We start from the raw sequence: 20,032 nt of genomic DNA, 5'->3' as shown, positions 1-20,032 counted from the left end.
CCAAGAGTTTTCTGGAGACACACTTCCGAAATACCCTATGAACTATGAAAAAACACCCTTCCATCAACTCAAAATGAAGACAGAAGTTAGTCAGAAGATATACTTACGAACAACCTGCAGAATTACGGAGAAGCATCTCCAGACTAATTTTTAACAAAAATGGAATAGATAGCTCAAGTGTTGTGTGCATTTAATATGTGCCCAGAGATGAATCTCCGAAATATAAAAAGGACAAATTCAGTTTTTTAGTGTATTCACTCTCATCCCATAGTGTGGATAAAACAGAAACTATCCTGAGTAATTGTTCTGTTAAAACTTGAAACTTAAAACGGTTTAGACGCAAACAGGCAAAACAGTAGTAATTAAAGACATTAAAGAAAATACACAATAAGATATATTATTGATATGGTAAAATGTCTTATTGATACTTAGTTAAAACCATCAAAGTCACCACAAAAATTTAATAATTCTTGTCCAGTTATAATTCGAAACAACACAAGGAGCATAACATAACCAAAATCATTTTCCTGAACTATCAACCTTGGTAACAAGAAGCTTCAGACCATATTTTGGCATCAACAACATATTATAGACAGGAAAATGCTTATAATTTGGTGAAACCTCAAAGGAGAAATTATAAATAAGAAGACTAAGTATTATCTTCATCTGCGTAATCGCAAAGTTTTGACCGAGACAACTTCGACTCCCAAGTCCAAATGGTATATATGCCTGAGGATACTTACAAGCTGCAGAAACACCATTATCAAATCTTTCCGGCTTGAATTTTGTAGCATCTGTACCCCAATTATCAATGTCGCGATGCAGCGACGGAATGAACAACCACGTAAATATGCCTTTAGGGAGCACGAACTCTCCCAACTTCATATCAGCTAAAACTTCCCTTGTTGCAAATACTCCAGGTCCGTAGAGACGTAAACTCTCTTGAATCACAGTTGTTAGCTGAGTTAGAAAAATCTTAAAGTTAGTTGTTTTTATATATATGACATTATAAAGACAAACAGACAACAAACTACGCTGCTACATTGCTACGCCATTTCAAGATTTTTAAGACAGAAAAATAGTATGAAGGGATGTATTAAGTACTAACCACTTTCAATTTTTGAAGTTTGGTAGAGTCGCGAAAAAAACGAGGCGAACTGTTATCGAAAGTATCCAAAATTTCAGATCGGACGCGTTGTTGCCATTCCGGATGTAATGCAAGCATCAGCAATGTCCAAGTAATTGCGAGAGCAGTTGACTCAGAGCCAGCAAAGTATATATTTTTGCAGAGATCTATAATCGTTCGATTCTTGTTCTGCACGACGTCTTTTAAACTTGTGTCATTTGCAGCACCTTCTAGTATTTTTTGTAATAGATCGCTCCGTTTCTCGTTTAAATTGTTCTCTCTGTTTTGTATTTCACGATTACATACGATGTTCATTACCAACTCGTCCACCTCCTTCTTCAACCTCCACATCTCTTTGCTTTCCTTAGTGGGAAAAAAACTGAATGTATAACAATGACATTGGTTAACTAAGCATATATCTCAATAAAACAATGATGATTTCTAGTGTAAGTTAATGGAATTTGAAATGACCTTAGGTTTAGAAATCCAAAAAGTATACTAGGCTTTGAAAGTGCAGCTTGCATATCTTTCAACTTTGAAAATATTTGCTTTCCTTGTGTGTAATCGCTTCCAAAACAAGCTTTTGAAATAATGTCTTCTGTAAGAATCTTCAAATCAACTTCAATCACTATCTCTGCAATCTTTTCTTTGTTTTCGGTTATACATGTCTCCCATTTTTTGATAATTGTTAAGGTAGATTCCTCCATAATGTCTATCATGTTCTACATAAAATAAACAACGATCAACATATAACGTATCAGGCCATCTTTGAAGCGTGTAAGACACATTATCACACGGAATTTAAAATTTGTCACGGATAAATGCGAGTAGATAAAGTGTCATAAAATATTTGTCACGATTGTGTCGTGGCAAAATAAGACACCTATTTATTTTGATACGTTTGAATCATATCTAATTAGAGGTGGCAAACATGCGTGTCCATCTTGTTGAGGTTTTAAAAAAATAGAATGGGACATGATAGACATAGTTAAGGGTACAAGCCTAAAATCTTACTCCATTCTGCAAAAAATGCGGGCAGGACAGGACGGATCCACGGGCTTTGCACCTTTTAATGTCTGTGCCCGCAAGAAAAGTTGAACGGGCTGAACATATTAGAGAATGCGAACCTAAAACCTTAATCCGTCCTGCGAAAAAGTATAGGCAAAACAAGCGTGTCCGACGGATCGGATGCATTTTACCACCTCTATGTCTAATCTACACAAAGCCTCCAAAAACATTAGACGACCAGAACATAGTATATACTAACCTTAATTTTGGACATGAAGAACTCAGGAACAATAAGATTTCTCTGGAAAGACCATAGTTGTCCATTGGCTCTGAGGATGCCATTTCCAAGCATAGGCATTAATGGTTTGCTTAGATAGGAAGGCCTGCCTAGATCTAAGGACGTGTGTAAGTTTATATCTTTTATCAATTCTGGCTTCCCCACATATAGATGTTGTTTCAGTCCGGTAGAGTATAGATAAACTGAACCTGATCATCATTGTACAAGTTCACCAAAACAACACAATTAATCAAGTTAACTAAAATTTAAAACATTTATGAAATTAAACATTTTTCATTATATTATATCTTTTAGAAAAAATTTAATAACTAAATTGATTGATTAAAAAAGAGAAAATAAAAAACACACTTTTAATGTTTTAAATATCCTCTCCTCTATCTATTTACTATTTATTTTCTATTTTTCTCAAACCATAAAGGATAAACTTATACCAATAATATTAATAATTAATAAAAATATATTAATTATATTGAAAATTTTATATAAACAACAAATACAATTATATATTAATTAATTGAGTTAATAAAATATATGTCACAATTAAATTATAATTAAATAGAGATATATTTATTTTGCTTGATCCCGTAAAAAAAAATTATTCCAGACTAATAATCTAACTCAAAAATTTGAGAGACCTATATCAAAAACAAAACTAAGGGTTTTAAAAAAGTCGATGTCACATAAATATTTATGCGGTGTAAATTTTTCGCAATTTATTTTTCAACATAAAAAACGGTGATAATAATATCGACATTAGTATTTTTTTTAACTGTTTTTTTGGGTCCTAGACAATTTTAAGAGACCCAAAAACAAAACCATAGGAAAGCCACCGAGTTAAAACAACAATAAAAAACAGACACCACCACAACAACAAAAGCAAGACAACAAAAACACTACACTAACAAAAGGAAGACGACACCAACAAATACACTGTCACCAAAAGCAACAGTTCCAAGAGGCATCAATGGTCATGTTCGTCTTCCCAAATGCCCCAACAACATATCAAAACATTAACAAAATTTGCAAAAGGGACTCTAATTCGTGTCTTTCTCTAAACTAAAACTAAAAGCATACACAAAATAAACGAAAAATCGACATACCGTAACGTTGTTTCCAGGTTTGAAAATATGGGAACAGGGAATGAATCCATTCCTGATACGGATCAGCAGATGCAGAAGGTTGGGGACGAATCTGCTGCATCTCAGAAATGTTGCCATAGGGAAAAGAAGGCTTTGGTCCATTGATACCTTGTTTTTCAATCACTGATCTAATCCTTCTTGGCTTCAACAACACTTTCTCCACCAATATTATAACACTGCTTATCACTATCAACCCTACTGTCCACCATAACTTTCCCATCACCCACTGGTATTCAAGTTCCATGATATCACTACTCTCAATGTTTGAGTCACTGTCTCAAGTTTTGTATACTCTTTTTTTCTTTATCCAATATATATTTGATTTTGATATTATATAGAATTTTAACAATATTTAATTGAATATTTATTAAAATGTTTCTTTGACTAAATTTATTTAAAAAGATTTTTTTTAATAAAATATTAAATTTTATAAATATAGAAAACTTAAATAATCATTATACGCAAAAAAAAAATAATTAAAAAATAATAAAACTACCAATCATGCTTAGTATAAAATGTAGGTATTAAACAGTTTTTAAAAAAAATTCTGAACTGGTGCATGTATAAGTTCAAAATATAGGGTGTAGTGCTATTTTTTATTATTTAACAATTAAAATATGTTAAAAAATTAAATTGATAAGCAAATATGGAAGAATCTGCATAAAATTTTAAATAATTGTTATTTAATAAATATATGCGTATGTAGCGACACACACCCACGCATGTACAGATTAAAAATACAGGGTGTAATTCTATATTTTTTTTTTATTTCGAAAATAATTAAAATTAGATATTTAAAAAAAATTGAATTGATAAGAAAACATGGAATGTTATTCTAAGAAAATAGGGAATATTTTAAAAATAATTAAAATTAAAATTATATCTAAATTTGTATTTACATATTTTATTATTTATATAATCAAAAATAGAAAAAACATTTAAATAATTACTATTTTTATTTTACATTTATATATGTTGGTGCGCTTACAAATTAAAAAAAAAAGGTATTATGCTATTATTTTGAAAAAAATAAAACTAAAATAAAATAATATAAAAAAAAAGAATAATGTGTTAATAATACAAATAACGATCATGTATTCCGCTAAGTCAGACTAAATTTTTTAAAATACTTGAATTATTTAATTTTTGTTTGATGATAATATAAAACTTGTGAGTGAATCTTTATTAAACCTAAAAAGTATTGAGATAATGTAAAACTTTTCTAAGAATCAAATAAAGAAAATGTGATACAAATTTAAATAACTAATGCTATTTTTATTATTGTTGTAGAAAAAAATAATTTCCAAAATTAGAAAAATATTATTAAAAGTTACAAATATATATATATGGAGAACATAAACCAAATGTAGATTTTTTATACTAAAATGGATGATAACCACCCCTTAAAACAAGTATTATAAACAACTAAATTATATATATTTTTATTTATTTTTGAGGACAACATTAGTAAAGTCTTGATTATTTTTTTCTCTAAAATTCTTAATATTTCTTTTTATTATCATGAACAGCATTTACGTTTTATATCTTGCCATTTAGGCTTTGATTTTGAACATGATACTTGCAATATGACTACAAGTTGATAAAACTTAAAACCAATTATGATAAGTGCTTAAACGATTACAAACTTGTTTGATTAATTAGGAAAGCAAAATACATTAGTTAATAAATTAGGTATTTCTTCTAATCAATTAAAATAACATATAACATTTCAAGATTTTTTTTTAAGCTTAAATTTATGGATCAAACTATGTTTTTAATCGATTAAAGAGCTAAAAAGGTTATGGATTATTTCTTTTTTAGTCATATTTTTCCTATATAAATGAGTGTTTTTCTCATTTTAAAGCACATTAGTTTTCTGAATAAACTTCTCTCATATCTTATTATTTCTCATTCTTTTATAAGTTTTTTTTCACTAGATTTGTAATGGTGATATGTTGTAATTGTTTATTCAATAGCTTAGTTCTCTTGTGATCTTTTATAGTAGATTTGAAAGTGGTAAGTTAAACTCATAAAAAGTTTGGTTTAAGGTTGTTAGGTTGAACCTGTGTAAAAGCTCAAGTGGTTTGAAAGGTTGTTTGGGATGATCTTGTGCAAAAGCTCAAGTTTGTTTGTTTAAGGTTATTTTGGAATGTCCTTTGAAAAGCTCAAGTTTGTTTGTTTAAGGTTATTAGGTTGACCTTGTGCAAAAGTTCAAGTTGTTTGTGGAAGGTTTAGGGTTGAACATGTGTAAAACCTCGACTTTGTTTTAGTGGAAATCTAAGGAAACTCTTGGGGACTAGGTTAGACCATGTGATTTAGACCGGACTAGGGTAATCTATGGTGTCATGTTTCTATCTCTATCTCTTTTTATTTCACTGCTTATTTATTCATCTATTTTCTTTTCTAACATTAATTATTTTCAAATCAAACGTTTTTCTTAAAGTTTTTTGAATCCAAATATCACAATATACTTATCCCCTTATTGTGTTTGGAGTCACTTGGTTAACAAGTGGCTCAAGAGACTAATTCATATTGTAAAACTAATCGTCTTAATAGGTAGAAATGACTTCAAACATTTCTTTTGCAAAAGGCTTCTTATTAATAAACCCCCATCGTTTGATGGTGAAGGGTATATCATATAAAGTGAGAATGAAATGTTTGGAAGATATTGATCTTGATTTGTGGCATTATGTTTTAAATGACCCATTTTCTCTTACTCATTTCTAGAGGTGGAAAACGGACATGCTCTCCCCGTTAAGATCCACCGTACAAAAGTTCGCAAAAATAGGGAGGGGCCGGGGGAGCATATTTGAAGGTGCAAGCCTAAAATCTTGGCCCACTCTGCAAAAAATAAGGATGGAGCGAACATGCGCGCCTTACATTCATAAAAGCTAAAAGTGTCAAAAAAATTGTAAATGCCTACACTCGCAAAAGCCCAAAAAAATGAGAGGGGATAGGGCAAACATATGAGAGAGTGCGAGCCTAAAATCATGACCCTCCATACAAGCAAAATAGACATGTTTGATGGGGGAAGAACCGTTTTTCCACCCCCTGCTCATTTCATTTATAATGAAGTAGTAAATAAACCTAAAGAATTATGAACAACATAGGAAAAAAGAAAAGGTGCAACAAACTTTTAAAGTAAAGTACTTGATGATAAGTGTGTTGCGCACTAGAGTACAATTATGTTTTTATTGGTAGCTCTATTAAATAAGTGTATGACACTCTTGAAATAATCTATGAATGTTATATGGATATCAAAAGGGAGAGGTTGAACACGCTAGACTAGTAAATAGAGATACCAAATGAAAATGAAGAAAATCTTCAAAGATGGTTCTCAGGTGTAAATTTTTTTGCAAATGATTTCAAAGTTTTTATTTCTAACAAGTATCTGAGATTTCAAAATTAGCGTTGGATACATGACCTAGTATTATAATATATAGATACAAATGTTATTGATGATTTACAATTGAAGTTTAATACGTCCAATATTACCTAGAGACTCAAATAGACTCAAATAGTTAATACAACTACTTCAAAATGAGAAAGATATCATATAGGAAAATTCATATGCATCTAAAGAACCATACGAATAATCATCTGAGGAATCATCTAAAGAATCATCTTAAGAATCAGATGAAGAGGTAAACCTTTGTATTCAAACTTTTTGTGAAGAAGATAGTGAGGTAATCACTCTTTCTTATAATCAAATGTATGGTTTAAATGTAAAAGTTAGTAAAGAAAATTATGAGGTAGAAAAATTATTTTGACGTATAAAAATCATGTGAAATCCGTTGAAGATGAAAATGAATTAATCAGGGATGAAATGAATTTTCTTAGAAGACAAGTTTTGAGAACTAATAATTACAAAACTTGTGATTCTTTAAGAGTTGAAATTGAATATTTACATGAAACATTACGTAAGTTTACAAAAAAAAAAAAGATAATCTTGATATGATATTTTCTAATCAAATAACTTATAATAAATCATGTATAGGTTATCAATCGAATAGTAACACTAAAAAATTCAAAAATATATGTCTTACTAAAAATAAAACGAATCACATAATTTATAAATGAAGCTATTGTTATAGAAATGGTTGTATCAAGCCTTATTGTTTGACTGTACTGGTGGGGTGCTGCATTGGTTCTTGTTCAAGAGTGTGATTATCTTGAGAAATATTCTTGTTTGTTTCTTGATATTAACATGTTCAAATATTTTTTTGTTCTTGAGATTATCTGGTTAAAATATTTATTTTGTGTGTGAGCTCAGTCTATTAAAAGCCCTGTTTGGTTTAAGGATCGGCCAATATAAAATCTCTCTTTGTTGTAAAAGGTTTGTGGGCATATCCTTAAAAACTTATGACTCATTATTAGTGGAACTCTTAAGAGGAAACTCTTAGGAAATGAGCAGACCCAGTGGTAGGTTGAACATCTATAAATCTCTGGTGTAGTTTCTCTAACTCAATCTCTTTAATTTCTATCATATACTTTTATTTTACCATCTTCTCCTTCTTCGTTGTATTATCTTTGTTAAACTAACATAAACCACTTTTAAAAAATGTTTTTTTTAAATAAACTTGATTTCTAAAAAACACAATTCACCCCCCTCTCTTGTGTTTGGAGTAACTTGTTCAATATATAAAGGTTTCAGGAAAATTTATGGTGTATACTATAATGAATCTTTTTCACTAATTGCAATGGTTAAATCTGTTCAAATTTTACTTGTCATTTCTGCATACCATGATTATGAAATATGGAAAATGGATGTCAATAATGTTTTACTTAATGGAAATCTCCTTGAGCATGTGTACATGGAATGGTTTTGATGATTTGAATCACGCCAAAAAGATATGCAAAGTGCATTGATCAATCTATAGATTGAAGAAAATTTCAAGATGTTGAAACCTTAGTTTTTATGCTAATGTAAGGCATTATGGATTTATTAAAAATGAAGATAAACCTTGTGTTTACAATAAGGATAATGGAATTATAGTTTTGTTTCAGGTGTTATATGTATATGATGTGTTACTCACCGAAAATGACATCCATAACTTGCAACAAGTTAAAACTTGGTTAAGGAATTGCTTTTCTATAAAAGATTTTGGCTTGTTACCTATACATTATGAATAAGTATCTATATAGATATATCTCAAAGGTTTATTGGACTAGGTATGAGTACATACAAATAGAAATTTATGTGAAACTTTAATATGCAAGATTTCAAGAAAGGATTCATGCATATGCCACATTAAATGTTATTGGACATTAGACTCCAAACAGAATAGGGGAGAGGGTGAATTATGTGAATTTTTTTATATAAACAAAGTTTAAAAAGTAAATTTCAAAACAAATAGAGTGAAAATAACATAAATAAGAAAAAGGAAATGCATAGGAATCAAATAACTTGAAAGTAGAGAGTTAAAGGATGAGAGAATAACATAAAATATTTATAGAGGTTCAGTTTAATAAAGTGGCCTACTCCTCACACAAATAATTCCTTTTTAAGAGTTTCCAATATGGTGATGAGAGATTTTAATAGGGTTTGCCCTCAACCCTCCTTTTGCAAGGATTCAAGTTTTATAGTGGCTAACTTCCTAACCAACAACAAAGTTTTAAATATGGGGACCACCATAATCAACTGAGCACTTTTTAACAACATGTTAAGCTCACAAACCAATTGAGAGTTTTAACTACAAAGATCTCCCCAATTAAACAAAGGTTTTACTTGGTTTACTTCGATAAATCAGTAAGAGCTTTTAACTTGGTTTAGCTCATAACCAAAATAAATCTTCTCCAAATAAGAAATTAAAATTATGCCCATTACACCAGACCAGACTACCTCACATATAGAGATTTCAATCTCAAAAGCACTAAGGAAAATGTAAGAAAATATAAGAGAGAGAGAGAGAGAGAGAGAGAGAGAGAGGTTTTGATTTAAAGCCATTTCATTTCCATAAGAGACTGCTCCAATCGATTTTAGGCATTATAAAGTCAAATAATTATTATCCTTTAGGTATAATCTATTATCCTTTTGTAAAACATGCTTATAATTGGACAAACATTTATGTATTCAATTATATAGGATTTTAATACATTTTGAGGTTATTTTTATAAAATAAGATAGAATTTCAAAGGGTTTAAAGTTTTTGTGTGTGTGTGTGTGTCTGATTTGACTTATTATAGTCGAGGATTAGTCTTATACCTTTACAAACATTAATCACTTTATATAGACTCGACGAGCTTTCACACTTACTCTCTTTCACAACTCTAAAAATTATGGTTACTTGCTACATTATATTTGACTTTAGCACTTAACTGGAAACTTGAATATTCTTTTGATAAGGATTGAGATGAATCTTCATAATAAACTCCATAATTAGAAAAATAAGTTGATAAAAAATGTTTGCTGACGAACCCCGTTTTACATAAGGTGGTTTCATCCACAACTATACATATAACTTTATCTTTAAGCACCACAAACTTTATCACCATATTTTACGCACATTCACTCGACCACTCTATGGGATGATCTTTAGACACTACAATTATAACTTATGAACACGTCAAGATCCGTTAGTTGATCAACATATCAAGCATCATCACTTGATCAACATATAAAGAACCATCAATTGATCAAGATATCAAGCATCATCACTTGATCAACATATCATATGATATTATCTGAACCAACCAAACTTGAACAACAAGACTGATTAAGACTTCTCTTAAGAGTGTCATCAACATCAAAACCAAACAGATCGTTGTGGAAATCATACCTGCAAGCACATGGATCCATATTCACTCCATTTTTATGATGGTAATTCATCTCTCAGGGAGGTGGACAAACAAATAAACAAGGGTGATAAATATGGAGTGGTTAAACTCCCCCTAACAAATATAAAGAATATTATTCTCCCTAAGAGTATATTTCTCCCCTTTTGAGATTATCAAAAATAAAGGAAACTAGATAAACAGATATAGCAAAAATCAAGCAAATAGATCACCAAAGACATGTATTTAAGGAAAAACATACTTTAAGTATATAGGAAATAACAAGGAATTTAAGAACAAAAACAAAGAAAGTCATAAATACATATAAGCAAGCTACTTCGAATCATCATCATCATTAATGAGAACCCTTGAAGGCATCTGAGTCCATGTTCAACCAACATTTGGGTCTGAGCACTCATCTTTTTATCAGCCTTCTTCTACCTCTTCATGATCTTGTTGAGGAGAGCCTCAATTGGAGTAATTTTTGGAATTTCAAAATCAAATTCCTCCAACAGACACACCTTTCCCTGTTGCGGAGGAGTTGGTTCACTAGAAGAGCTTTCTTTTGCTTTGCCTCCGGTTTCGTAGGATATTATTCCTTGGATATCTATTTCCATTTAAATTATTGTCATTTCTTATCCCAATGTACTCTTGGTGTGCTTCCTCACCCTCAAGGTTGAATCTAACATGTTCTAAATTTTTTGTTATCAAAATAACATATGGAAATCACGTATCCTTAACCTTATTATTAACCATGTGGGCCATTACAATACTTTCCCAATTTTTTTCCACTTTGTTGGCAATTTTCTAGACCACAAAAATCTCGGTCCTAGATAGTTGCCCAAAGTTATGTTTCTTTAGAGCAAGGATATGTGAGACCGTATAATGAGTGAGGTGAATATTAAAGAACACTGCCCTCACACTGAAATATGTAAGAATATAATAACTATGATAAAGAAGGAACAAAGTAGAAGCAGGAAAATAAAAAAATTTGATAACTTCACTTTCTGGTTATGATAAATGAGATTGCAGATCTCAGAAAATTCCTAAAATGTCATCTTAATCAGATTCCTTTTTACTCCGCTTATGATGATCCCTTCAACATATTTGAGATTAGAGTATAACATACTTACCAAGGTTGGAAACATCTCATATGGAACGTGTCGTGGCGGGAAAAATTACAGAGACGTCACCATATTTTATTCATTCCTAAGGAATATGGAAAATAATGATAAAACCCCAAAGGAAGAGGATAAGACGGTTTCGAAACCGAATATGGGTTCGGGTGTTAGTTAATTAAGGGGAAGGTGTTAGGTACCTCTCACCTCCGTTTTATTCAACGGGAACCTTATCTAGCCTAGGGTTTAGTGCGTTTGTCTACAGGAATGTTTACATGTTAATTATTTATACTTGATTTTATTTATTTACAAAGAGAGCGACATGTACAAAATGATAAAATGGGGAAAAAGTTAGTTTTAAGTTAGGGGACTCGTCAGGATTTTGTAACCTTGTGTCTACGTATTCTATCTGAGTGATAAGAAAGTCAGAGTCTACGTGGTTCCACATGTTTGTTGGTTGGTTGATTTTAGTTTATGAAAATGATTTGTCTTGGTTTTGAATTAGATGCACGTGAGCAAAATAAATTGTTTTGTCGCTTGGGGGTGAAAAGGGAATTCGTCGTACGGGACGAAAAATTAGTTTGATGAGTTTTGATGGATTTTAATTGTGAAAAATATTTTTTGTCTTTTATTTTTGTCTTTTATTTTTTAGTTATATGATGTATGTTTAGGTGTTATTTACAACAAAGTTTATTTTTGATCTTTTTAAATTTAAATGAATCGAAAGAAATATCTTTGTACTTTTGAATTTTAATGAACTAAAGAGAATTTTTTTTTATAAAATAAATATAATTTTTAACACTTTTTTGAAAGAAGTAATTTAGTATCAACTAGAATGATTAACTTACACAATTAACTACGTTAGAGATTTAAAAATATTAACTTAGATAACAAAAAATAAAAGACCATCTTAAATTAACTATAATTAAATTAGGAACAAAAACAATTAATTAGAAATTAACTAAAATAATAAAAACAAAAATGAGTAAGGGGTGTATTTTATATTTAAATAAAACAAAGGCGGTATGATATGAGTCAGTAAAAGTAGAGGAAAAGCCCAAGCCATTTAAAGAAACCCTAATAAATTGAAATTACTAAATAATAAACAAAATAAATAAATAAAAATATTAATAAAGAAAAAAAAGTAAAAATAAAAAAAAACTTAAAAAAAAAACTAGCAGTGAGGAGGGGGCGCCCCTCTCTCACATTCAACCCCAATCCTTTTTTTTTTTAAAATTAAAACATGAGTGCATTCACTAATTGACACGTGACAACATTAAATAAAAAATATATATAAAGTAATTTGTGAACAAAATTAAAAGGATAAATATTGTTCAAAATCTCCATCCCCCCTTTCGATTTTTTTTCTAAAATAACCAATTTTTTCAAAAAAAAAACGAAAATAATCATTTTTTTAAAAAAACATACCAAAATAACCTACTTTGCGAGAGGAGGCGTCATGCATCTAGCGTCTGTGTGTTGCTTGTGAAAATAAAACTTAATTTTGCAGCCAAAAAGAATCAAACACACAACCTTTTGATCAATACTCAAACACATTACCATTGCACCACAAACCATTCAGCTTAATTTGTTTCATAATATATTTAATATACCGTGTATAATTACATTAGATTAATAAATTACTTAAACATAGTTGAAATTTTTTTCACTTAGTTTTAAAATAATGTATAATTACAGTAGATTAATTTGTTTCATCTCTATATATTTGTATTAATTATTTTCACTTAGAACTTTTATACCTATTTTAAAATTTTAAATTAACTAAATATATATTTAATTTTATTTTATCATTGTTTTAAAATATATAAGTTAAGAATATTATTTAATATTTGCATTTTAATTTCTTAAGAGTATAATCGCAATTTTATATTATACCATTAAATATAAAATATAGATAATATCCATTCGACATATCAAATATGAACGTAGATAGTTAAAATATTTATGTTTATTTAAAATTGATTATAATAAAATTAAATAAAATATATATTTTTTATTTTATAAAAAGAATTGTTTAACAAAAAAGAGTATTGTATAAAAGAATATTTTAATTTTATAAAAATAAACATTAAATAAAATAATGGATGAAACATAATTAGTGACAAAATTAAAGACCAAATCTAAATAAGCTATTATGTACAGTGATATATTTAGTGACAAACTCATTGACGTGATGGATTTTAATATGATTTTTTCATTTTATGTAAGGGACTTGACAACTAAACTAACATCTCTATATATTAAATTAACATGAAGGAAATCAGGAAGAAATTAATTAAGGATTTACATGCATTCTTTCGACAATCGACATCAGGTGTTTGTGTGTGATCTTTTAGTAGTCGACTTGACTTTGTTTTTCCCTTTGATGAAGCTCACTCTAGAGGAATTTAGAGGCTTGGTCTCGGGGTCGGTAGGGTGACAATATTTATTTCATGATGGGCATTCTCTTTCCATATTAAACTGTTGTGTTCAACTTCAAAAGGTTTTCGTATCTAGGATTTTCTTGAAACCATGATCCAAAATTTCTTTAGATTTATACCTCTTTCAGATGTCGAAGTGGATCTGGATTCCTTTTTGATCCAATGGCATATATATCTCCATATTTAACCAGTGGTTATTTCACTGTTCCTTTCCGGGTGTGCTTCTCCTAGAGAACCTGAGTACTATTTACTTGCCATATATAGTAGAAACAAATTAGAAAGAAATGCCTTCCTTCATAGAAGGTCGACGAATTCTATAAATGCATGAGATTTTCCCTTCTCATTCCCCATCAACTTGCATGCAGAGAATCTACCTTCATCTTCTTCTCGAGTAACATTTGCATCGGTCAAGCTCCCACTACAACTTGAGCCTTCTAAAGTGGTATGACTTTTCGCGATCATAAGGAAAATTTTCAAATTCGCGTCGGAGATTCGTTTACTCTATCGCGATAGCATATGTTCACAAATTCTTTCGGTTTATCTTTTCGATAAGGTGAGATCTGGTGGTAGAAGGTCATTATTGTTGTAGTAATTTCTTCCTGATTTCCTTAATTACAGTAATCATAATCATGGTATATTAAATATATGATGAAACAAATTAACATGAAGGGTTTGTGGTGCAATGGTAGTCAAATACGTTATCATTGCACCACAGACCCTTTATGTTAATTTGTTTCATCATATATTTAATTGGTAGATGAGAAGGGGGAGATAATGATAGGTTAAAAGTATTACTAAAAAAAATTACTAACATAAATCAAAATGAAGTTTTCAATTTATTAAAAATAGAATAAGAAAAAAAATTTCAACTAAGAATATTTTATTTGAATATTTTTTTAATTGACCAAAATTAGAAGGGGGACAATTTTTTTTTAATTTCATTTGTCTTCCTATTATTTAATACTGTAATTATACATTATTTCAAAACTAAGTGAAAAAAATTTCAACTAAGTTTAAGTAATTTATTAATCTACTGTAATTATACACGGTATATTAAATATATGATGAAACAAATTAACATGAATGGTCTGTGGTGCAATGGTAATGTGTTTGATTGCTGAGTAGAAGGTTGTGTGTTTGATTCTTCTTGGCTGCAAAATTAAGTTTTCTTTTCACAAGCAACACACACAGGTGCCACAAGCATTGGTGCCTCCTCTCACAAAGTAGGTTATTTTGGTATTTTTTTTTGAAAAAATGGTTATTTTGATATTTTTTTTGAAAAAGTTTGTTATTTTGGAAAAAAAAATTCCCCCCTTTCCACTCATTCAACGCCTTAAAAATTTCAAACTCCATTAATCTTATTCTTATTCACCTAACACAACATCACTCAACATAGATCCATGAAAAACTTAACAACAAAACATATTGTGTGGTGTAAAAAATTGGTCTTTTTACAGGAAGTTGGTGAAAGATACGTGTATATTATTGGGGGATTATTATGTGTATTATTTGTGTATGGTGAAAAATTGGTTAAAGTTGAATAGTTTGTGTGTGTTAATCGTGTGTGTGAGTGGGAGTGTGAATGTGTTAGTGAGTTGTATGTGTCCCCTTTTATAATAACAAAAAAAATCTATAATATAATTGGAATTAAGACTAATGATGAAAAATAATCAAGGAAATAATGGAGATTGATTGAAAATATTAAACACTAAATATATTTTTGAGATTTGTTTACTTTTATGAAAGTGAAAAATAATAAATTCACTTTTATTTTGATTTTTTCTATATTTTTTGGTTGGGTTTTTTGTGTGGATAAAAAGTGAATAAAATAAAATAAAAAACTATTTTTGAAAACAGCCTAATTTAAGAAATACAAAAATTAAAAATAAAATGAATTATTATTTTATAAATAAAATAGAAATAAAAGTGAAAAGAGAAAAAATACATTAAAAATGGGATAGACGAAATTTGAACTCAGGACCTCTCACACTTATATTTCTTTCACCCATTCTACTATCAAATGAGTTATCTCATTCATTCAAGATAAAATGCGATAAAACCCATATAATAGTAAAATGCCTGAAGAAAATTACGGTATGACAGAACGTCACATATGAAACTCTTTAGAGATGCATCTTCAAACTATTTTAGAAAATCAGAATCCTTAAAAAATGTCAATCTCATGTGATAAGATTTGAGAATCCTCCTTCTTGCAAAGTCTCGGTTGAACTGGACCTCTCACTCCTAAGATCAAAACAAATATGAGGAGAACCTTGCATTTGATGAATTTCCATAGGTTCATATTCCCTTGGGTGCCATTGATGATAATGATAATTGTGAGAGAAAATGCACACACAAGAAGAAAGAAGAAGAACAATGATAAAGAAGGATGAAAAACAAAAGAGGGGTGATACCTATTTATATTCACTTACTCTAATTTATTATTTACCCCGATAATCAATTAATGCATTAATTATGAGATTTCATCATGGTTTGATTGCATGCGGCACACTCCAATCAATGCAATAATCGATTATTCTATAGGACTAATCGATTATGTGGAGCAAAATTTTGAAATTTGAAATTCAAATTGACCTAACCGAATACGCCTTAAGTATAATATAATATACAAGAGTTTTTCAATTCTTTGTTCTTTTGGGCCTTGGATTAACATTGGGTATTCACATACTTCTTATGGCACTTTTGTTGCTTTCAGGTTGCACCCCTTTGCTAAAGAAATACTTTAAACCCAACCGAAAGATTAGTAAAAACATTTTTAGATTAACAGATAATTAATAAACCAATTTCTAGAGATTTAATTATATTTTTATAATATTCCAACCTCTATTAAGTGTACCACCTCAAAACCTCAATAAAACTTGAGAAAACTTCCCCTTAGGATGGATCGATGGAGCATCGTCCAAATTTCATCTTGGCGAAAGGCTTGATATGAAAGCTGGATAAATATCATCTAATGTGATATGATCACCAACGACCTTAAGATTAAAAAATTATCAAGGTCACCATGAGTGTTGAGCATCACCAGCAATGCCACCTGACAACTAGGTCACACAAGACTGTTGAACACCACAATTGGTGCAACAAGGAAGGAGATTGTTGGGCACCACCATTGATCCCAACAAACAAATGTTGATCCTTAAAATTAATGTTAATTTCTCTATGATCAGACATCATTAGGAATAATAAACTTCTCTTTTATATTGATAAGTGCCAAATTTACGTAAAAAACGTAGGCACCATTAACTTATTTTATAAGAAATCAATATAAAAATTCTCCAAATTTGTCTATAAAAATGATAGAACACCTGTTTCGACATTCCTAGCATGTATTAACTAAAATAGGGTAAAAAGGACTAGAAAACCACAATTCAGTATACAAAGACCAAGCCATAGTAATTCCCTATAAAGCAAGGCTAGCTAGGCCATGATCATAGGCGAGTCTAACGAGGTCAACAAACCAAATGGAACTTCAAGGATAAGTTACTTCATGGTGAAGTAAAGGTTTGTTCGCTAAGAAAATGGGCGGTGCACCCAAGAAACATGGTGACTAGGGTCTCTTGTCAGACAACTAGCATTACTTAACCTAAAAGACAGCATGTTCGCTAGGCGAGTATGGGCCGTGTGCCTAGTGAAGGCCTTGATACGCAACTATAAATAAGTTTCTCTAGTCTATTACAAATGAATTTTTGGTGGAATGAGGTATTATAGAATTGGAGTAGGTTCACATTGATCTATAATAGAAGAATAAGAGAGAGAGAGAGAGAGAGAGAGAGAGAGAGAGAGAGAGAGAGAGAGAGAGAGAGAGATTAAAGGCGGAAGCGGTGCTATAGTGATAGGGAAGATAAACATCCAAGCTCGTCTTTACGAAACTATTGGTTCATCTAGAATGAGTAAGCGTTGCTAAAAAGATCTCTGTTAGGGGGTTAAATGTAGTAATTATATTCATGTATCAAATAGGTCATGGCGTTTTATGTAAGTCTACTCAAGTTTTAATAATGATTAATCTTTAATCTTAATGCATATTTTAGATTTTCTACCTAAAACTTATTTTCATGGTGTGACTTGACATTTGAAAGGTACGTGCCATTACTAGATCCAAGATTATCATCTATTGGATATTAATGCCTAGACACAGGGTTAAGTTCAATATTCACATGTATTTTAGTAAGACCGGTGTGGAGTCTTGTTGCTTTATAACTGTTGGAACATAATGATTTAAGTTGGTTGATAGACTGAGTTACTGGCTATTGGATAATGCATAGATCTCACAATGTTGACACCAAAATGAGATACAAATTTAAATTTGGTTCCTTAGGGGATAGATGTTGGATCAAATGTTGAGATAACTTGTCCAACTTTTAAAAACAGTTTAAGAATAAATTAACACCAAAGATACAGTAATAAACAATGCAGAAAGTTATAAAATAACACAAGAGATTGGTAACGTAGTTCGGTGAGACCACACCTACGTCTGGGGGGCACTTTACCCATGAAATCAAATTCATTACATTGAATTAGAACAATTAGTCTTATAAGAACCTTAAAACCCTATGAAGTTGTATGCCTCTTCCTAATCCTAATGACTTTCTATTTAGGTCTCCCCCTAAATATGAGAATCCACTAACTTTCCTTAATCACTAACCCCTAGTGATAAACCTCAATAACAATTCTACTAATTATTAAATTTACAACTCAACTAAGACAAAACAGCAACTATGCCAAGTTACTGAAACATATAGTGGTGTACAATAGTAGTTTTAACATTAATCCTTATTGGGGCATTAGCGTGGAATACAAGAAAAATACTAAGCCTGAGACACCTAAATTTCTCTTTTCCTTCGTGATCTTCAAGGAATGACAAAGTCTCTATTTATAGAAATGCATTTTGGACTTTTTCTCCTTTGGATAATGATCTGATTTCGTCTAAAAGTTGTGGAGATTTTGTTGAGATTTGTGTCTCCAAATCATCTTCACAAAATAACATTTGATTTGAATTCAAATCAAAATCACAATTATTTAAATTTAATTAAATTAATTAATCAAATAACTCAGATTGCTAAAAGATAGCAAGAATATTTGTTGCACACATATGTTGCACATATGTTACACACATCGATTTCTATAACGCTCTACTTCCCGAATCAATAATTAATTAAATAAAACTTGTAAGAAACATATATACTCCAAGTAGGATGCTACTCAACAACAATCAAACTCATATTTGAACCACATTATTGAAAATGAAATCGTTTGATGAGTAGCGAAACTTATAAAATACTTGGCATTAGCAACATCAACAACATTATTAGCTTGAAAAGTGGTTCATCATCAAAATAAAAGGAAAAATGTGCAACATAAAACAAATAAAAGAACAATATGTTCCCCACGTGTTACATATCATAGTGACTCCAACTATAAGACTCGATCAACAAGCAACTAAAGAGGCATAACACCGTCCTTAACCTCAAGATCCTACTCAAGTACCTGATTGTCTTTACTCCATAGGAGCATAGACACAACAACACAAAAATGGTGTGAGAATACATTCAAATAATAATCGGTCCATAAAATAATTAAAGTGGATTCACACATCACAATCATGCACATATCAACATGCACTAAAATATCACATATTCATATTTCACCCACATCACGATCAATCACCAACCACAAAAATCAACCAAGAGTATTCATCAATACACAAACATCTCATTGCACAACCATTATGTAATTTAATGCAACCTCGACTCAGCTCATGCTCGTCACACTCCCCACTCTGAACCGGATTTGCAACTCAACTCTATATGCATGCACACCGAATCAATATTTGGTTCTTCATACAAACCGGGTCCCCTTCCTAAACTTAGATCCCCCACTCTGAGATCTAAGCTCCAACTCTGAGCTTGGGACAAGTCACTAGTCCCTACTCTGAACTCGTGACTCGCTTATTTTACAACAACAATAACATATGATGCATGATATATAACAATGCAATGACAACAACATAACAATTAATACATCCCTACTATGACTGTAAAAAATCACACAACAACAATAACATGGTAATGACTACGTCCCCATTATGACCATAGTCAATCATGCATTCA

General features: G+C 30.4%; 1 protein-coding gene across 1 annotated transcript; it reads right to left on the bottom strand.

Annotated features, from left to right (window-relative positions):
- Positions 1-381: 381 nt before the first annotated feature.
- LOC127134406 (cytochrome P450 714A1) lies at positions 382-3,878 on the bottom strand. The gene is made up of 5 exons (XM_051061801.1): positions 3,533-3,878; positions 2,394-2,620; positions 1,598-1,848; positions 1,109-1,505; positions 382-960 (listed from the first exon to the last, which is right to left on the bottom strand). The coding sequence occupies exons 1-5, from the start codon at positions 3,813-3,815 to the stop codon at positions 520-522; spliced, it is 1,599 nt and encodes a 532-aa protein (XP_050917758.1). The 5' UTR covers positions 3,816-3,878; the 3' UTR covers positions 382-519.
- Positions 3,879-20,032: the final 16,154 nt, after the last annotated feature.

Source organism: Lathyrus oleraceus, chromosome 1 (genome assembly GCF_024323335.1).
Source record: "Lathyrus oleraceus cultivar Zhongwan6 chromosome 1, CAAS_Psat_ZW6_1.0, whole genome shotgun sequence".
NCBI lineage: Eukaryota > Viridiplantae > Streptophyta > Magnoliopsida > Fabales > Fabaceae > Lathyrus > Lathyrus oleraceus.
This window is presented reverse-complemented; position numbering and strand designations above follow the sequence as displayed.

Bases quoted from the DNA above. Each gene is read 5' to 3' on its own strand.
- LOC127134406 (XM_051061801.1), bottom strand. From the start codon at position 3,815: ATGGAACTTGAATACCAGTGGGTGATGGGAAAGTTATGGTGGACAGTA. The intron at 1,849-2,393 runs GTTAGTATATAC...TATTTTATGTAG, and splicing joins TCTTCATGTCCAAAATTAAG to AACATGATAGACATTATGGA. The intron at 961-1,108 runs GTTAGTACTTAA...TTTCTAACTCAG, and splicing joins AACTTCAAAAATTGAAAGTG to CTAACAACTGTGATTCAAGA.